A 5,000-nucleotide genomic window follows, 5' to 3' on the forward strand; every position below is an offset into this window, starting at 1 on the left:
CGTATATCGCAGGATATCTGTTGAATACGCAAGACGAATATTGAGCGCGCTATGACCATATTTGGACATTGCCACAGTGTGTTGAATAATACAAATTGATATAAAGCTGCCTTCGTAGTCTGCCGGATTTCATGGACATGAAATAATGCATTAACACACTTGGCAAATGCCATGGAAGGAAATAATTTTCCCGCAGAACACAAATCCATTTGGTTTCACACAGATACGCACCTGTTCACAAACAGCTCGCCTTGAGTTTCTTAGAAAACACCAAATGATGCTTACAACCGAAGCATAGTTCTGTCAAAAGGAAGAAATTAAACGGTGTTTGAAAGCTGTTAGGGCCAATTAATTTGCTAGTCAATAGGGTATTTTAATTAAATATATATAGTATCCAAATCCCTTTTTCCTTTGGGGCTGCCTGGATTTTTCAGGTGTTTATCCGAGACAGTTGCTTCCATTGTCCAGATAAGTGCAAAGATCAATTATTCCTTACGTCAAATAGTCTAGTGAGCTAAATTAAAGGGGGCGTTGATTATTTCTACGTCGATCAATGAGAATTTTTTTTTTTCACTTTGCTTCTTTTCCTTTTTCGTTTGCGCCCTCTTTCCAGAGGGAAATAATGTTAATTGCACGAGTTAACATGACTTTATGCACGGTTTACAGTGCGCCACGCCTTACCACGGCCACCCAACAAACTTTCACATTTGAAATTACGTGTAAGTACGTCAACTCAAACAACTCGTTCAACGGTGTTCAACTTACAGCCGTGCGAACTTTGCAAGTAGGGGTGGCTGACAATCAAATTGGCACATCCTGATTGGCGTAACAGTTTTAAAAAACTTTGTTAGGTGGCCACGTTAAGGCACGTCGCACTGTAAAACTATCCGGAGAAAGTAGATCTTAGTACGTAGTCTTGGTATCCAAAAAGAAAATTGGGGGTAACCATGCATTTTTGAGAGATAATTAAGCTTCAATTTGAGAAAGAACGCTAAACATTGCTTTGTATTTTTAAACTTTTTAAAAATATTGTTTAAGAATTATCTTTGAAAGATGCGTGGCTACCTCTAATTTTCCTGTTGGATAACACTTGTTAAGATCTACACTTCCTGCATAATCATAAACCGGGCCAAAAATATCTTTGAATTAGTAGGCACCGTCCTTAAATTAAGCGAAGAAATCCTCGCGAGAAGCCGAGGAAGGACCAACGTTTACAAGTTGACATTCATTTTAATCTTGGCTACGCGCAACCACAAACACGTAAGAATGGTTTCTGTTAGCTAAAGTAGCCGTTTTAGAGAAAATTTGGCCATTGATTTTTGTTTGCCATCGGTAAACAGGTCTCCTTTGCTTTCCAGATTTTTACTAATGTGCAATCCATCGCAATATACCCCTTTAAGATACAGTGCCAGGTACATGCCTAAAAAAATCTACATTTAAAAGAAGAGAGGTGAGTATTGTCCACCCCGTTTCAAGGTGATGGTGTTGTCTTTATTCTTCAGGGACCGAGAATGGAAAAATTGTTATGCAGATGGCAGGCAACGATAACTATCAGTGCAAGTACGCGTATTTCAGTCGACCTTTCCCTAACGGTTACCTTCCTGTCCGTGTGTTTACGTCAGTTAATCACGGAAACGATTCAGCGGAAGTCCACGATTCCGTTCTTGCATGGGTCGAAGACGTTTCCACAACCCGTTTCAAGGCGTGTATTGTGGCAGGCGGTCAAGGATCCGGTGCAAACAGCACCATCGATTGGCTCGCCTTTCAAGGCTACCAGTCAAGTGTACAACATGGACAAGCGAGATTCGCCCTTTTTACAACCGGAACAAAATGCACCCGAGTGACTTTCTCTCAGGTAAACTCTAAAGGATGTGCTTTAATCAAATTTCATCTAAATTCTATGTTAAAACTGTATTCATTAGATTGAAGTTGTGGTTTGTAGCAAATTTCTCTTAGTGAAAAATCCCTTCAGTTGGTGGAATTTGTTTAGCGACATTTCAACGCCATGATGATGATGATAATGATGATGACTATTATTATTATTACTATTATTATTCCCCTTTTTTTTTAAAAGTTATTTCAGAATAGCAACATAGCACACCTTCAGCCCGTCGGAATCTGCCTTTCACAGGCCTGGTCACTAAAATCGAAGCAGCAAAATGGGCTATTTGCACACATCTATTCACTTATTTTTCTCTATAGGTTTTTTCAACGAAACCTAAAATCCAAGCTACTATTCAACACGGAAACCTTGATCAAAGGAAGGATGCAATGAACGTTTGGATCGAAAGTGTTTTCAGGACGCACTTCGTGGTTTGCTTAAGAGAGTCAAGAACATTTGATGGGCCTCATAGCAATCTGCTTGTGGTAAGAAAAGAGAAAAATTATTCAAACATTTATATAAAAACTCAAAGAGAGAAACATAAAGTGACAGTACAAAATTGAATGCAATTTCAAGTCCATGCTAAGCTAAGGGCGCATTTATTTTTTGTCAGAACTGGCTGGCCAGGCCAGTCAGTTTGCAAGGAAAATGCAACAATTTGAAGAAACGCTTGAATGCATGATAATCCCTCGCATTCTTCCGGAGGAGTATATATCATTTTCGAAGTGGGTGAATTTGACGGCGTTGAAGAGTGAGTCTTTCCAAATGCCGGATCTGGCCAGCCAGTTCTGTCAAATGGAAAGCGCCCTAAGAGTTATAGGCTCGCTAGATTTCCTGGGAAAGCTGTGCAATGAATTATCAGATGGGACCTGTCTCTTTAGTCACATAATAGAATTGTACGTTCTTATATGAAACAATCTTAATGATTATGCAACCAAAGAAGAAAACGTAACTTGCTGAAACGATCACGACAGGAAGCCTAAACATAATGGAACTGGGAAGTAGGAAATCCATTAATCCCTTTTGGGGTAAAAAAAAAAAAAAAAAAATAATAATAATAATAATAATAATAATAATAATAATAATAATGAAATAATAATAACAATGATAATGATAATGATAATGATAATGATAGTGATAGTGATAGTGATAGTGATAGTGATAGTGATAGTGATAGTGATAGTGATAATGATAATGATAATGATAATGATAATGATAATAAATCCAGACCTATTAATATTAAAAGTGGCATATTCCAAGGAGATTCCTTGTCACCACTCCTATTTTGAATGGCTCTTGCACCCTTGAGCCCACTTCTGCAGGAAAGTGGCTGCGGATATGAAATCCAGGGTCAAAAAATTAACCATCTTTTCTTCATGGATGATTTGAAAACCTATTCCGAAGATGACAGCCAACAGGCTGGCTTTCTTACTGTTGTTAAGAAATTTAGCGATGACATACGGATGGAATTTGGATTGGAAAAATGTGCAAAAGCAACTTTTAAAAGAGGAAAGCTTACGAAAACATCAGACCTACAGATTGACATTAACATATCCATCAGAGAACTAGATCAGGAGGAGGCCTACAAGTAACTAGGAGTAAATGAAGGCGATGGAATACAGCATGCCGCTATGAAGGAGAAAGTGAGGAAAGAATACTACCGCAGAGTAAGACTAGTATTGAAAAGTGAACTAAATGCTGTCAACAGATTTGAAGCTATCAATACCCTAGCTGTGCCCGTTGTCACCTACAGTTTCAATATTATAAAATGGAAAATGAGTGAGATTGAGAGGCTGGACACAAAAACTCGGAAGCTACTTACCATCCACAGAATGCACCACCCGAAGGCAGACGTGAACAGAATCTCCCCAGGAGAATTGGAGGAAGAGGCTTGACCAAGTTACAAACGGCGTACAAATCTACTACAATAGGGCTGGAAACATATCTGAGAAACACTGATGATGCTCTGCTCCAACTAGTGCTTCAACATGAGACCAAAAAGAAGCTTTACTCCATCCAAAAAGAGGCAGAGAAATTCAAAAGAGAATTTGAGGTACCAAACCTCGAGAGGGAAGCAAATGAACGAATTACTAAGTTTGCTAGGAAAGTAAAACAGAAGGTAAAACAGCAGGCCCAAGAAATAGAAATGAAGCGGTGGGAAGAAAAAGAACTGCAGGGAAGATACCCCAAAAGATTAAGGGAAGCAGATGTTGATGGGTATAAAACCAACCAGAGGCTCAGAAGTACGGGACTGAAAGCTGAGACAGAGGGACTGATAATTGCAGCCCAGGACCAAAGCCTCCCTACCAAGTACTATTTTGCAAAGATTGTTAAAGACGGCAGCAGTCCACTATGCAGAATATGTCACAAGCACGAAGAAACGATAGATCATATCATATCTGGCTGTCCCGAACTTGCGAAAACTGGTTATCTAGAGAGGCACAATAAGGCAGCTGCATATATTCATTGGAAGGCATGCCAGCATTACAATGTTGAAGTCCCAGACAGGTGGTATGAACACAAGCCCGAGACAGTTACCGAAAACGAAGAAATCACAATTCTCTGGGATATGCAGATACATACTGATAGGGAACTGTCAGCGAATAAGTCTGATATAGTGATCAAAGACCATGCTGACCGATGTTGCAAACTTATAGATGTATCAGTAGCAGCCGACAAAAACACCTCAACAAAAGTCATTGAAAAGCTTTCAAAGTACAAATATCTCGAGATCGAAATCGCGCCGTCGGAGAATGTGGGGAATGAGAACAGAGACTGTGCCGGTTATTGTTGGTGCGCTGGGACTTCTTAGAGAGGGAATGGACCAGAACTTAGGAAAGATCCCTGGAACCAGCAACATTAATGAGCTGCAAAAGATCGTCCTCCTAGGAACGGCGCACATACTGAGAAGGTTTCTGTCCATCAAATAAAAAAGTCCCCTGGTACCTCAGGACCAAAGATTGGCCCCGGTTCATGGAGACTGAAAGAAGCAATTAATAGCACTGTAAACTATAATAATAATAATAATAATAATAATAATAATAATAATAATAATAATAATAATAATAATAATAATAATAATACGTATTATTAAATGCTAAATATGCTATTTGCTACC

At 39.1% G+C, this 5,000-nt stretch overlaps 2 protein-coding genes across 2 annotated transcripts in view; one reads left to right on the plus strand and one right to left on the minus strand.

Annotated features, from left to right (window-relative positions):
- The window catches only part of LOC138004092 (uncharacterized), an 888,878-nt gene that overhangs the window by 328,999 nt on the left and 554,879 nt on the right, over nt 1-5,000 (minus strand). The gene's annotated exons all lie outside the window — the stretch shown is intronic.
- Nucleotides 1-5,000, plus strand: part of LOC138004509 (uncharacterized) — a 64,243-nt gene that overhangs the window by 1,533 nt on the left and 57,710 nt on the right. The window contains exons 2-3 of the mRNA XM_068851042.1: nt 1,503-1,855; nt 2,203-2,367. Coding sequence (XP_068707143.1) covers nt 1,503-1,855; nt 2,203-2,367 — 518 coding nt within the window. The remainder of the gene's footprint in view (nt 1-1,502; nt 1,856-2,202; nt 2,368-5,000) is intronic.

This window comes from Montipora foliosa, chromosome 5 (genome assembly GCF_036669935.1).
Source record: "Montipora foliosa isolate CH-2021 chromosome 5, ASM3666993v2, whole genome shotgun sequence".
Taxonomy (NCBI): Eukaryota; Metazoa; Cnidaria; class Anthozoa; order Scleractinia; family Acroporidae; genus Montipora; species Montipora foliosa.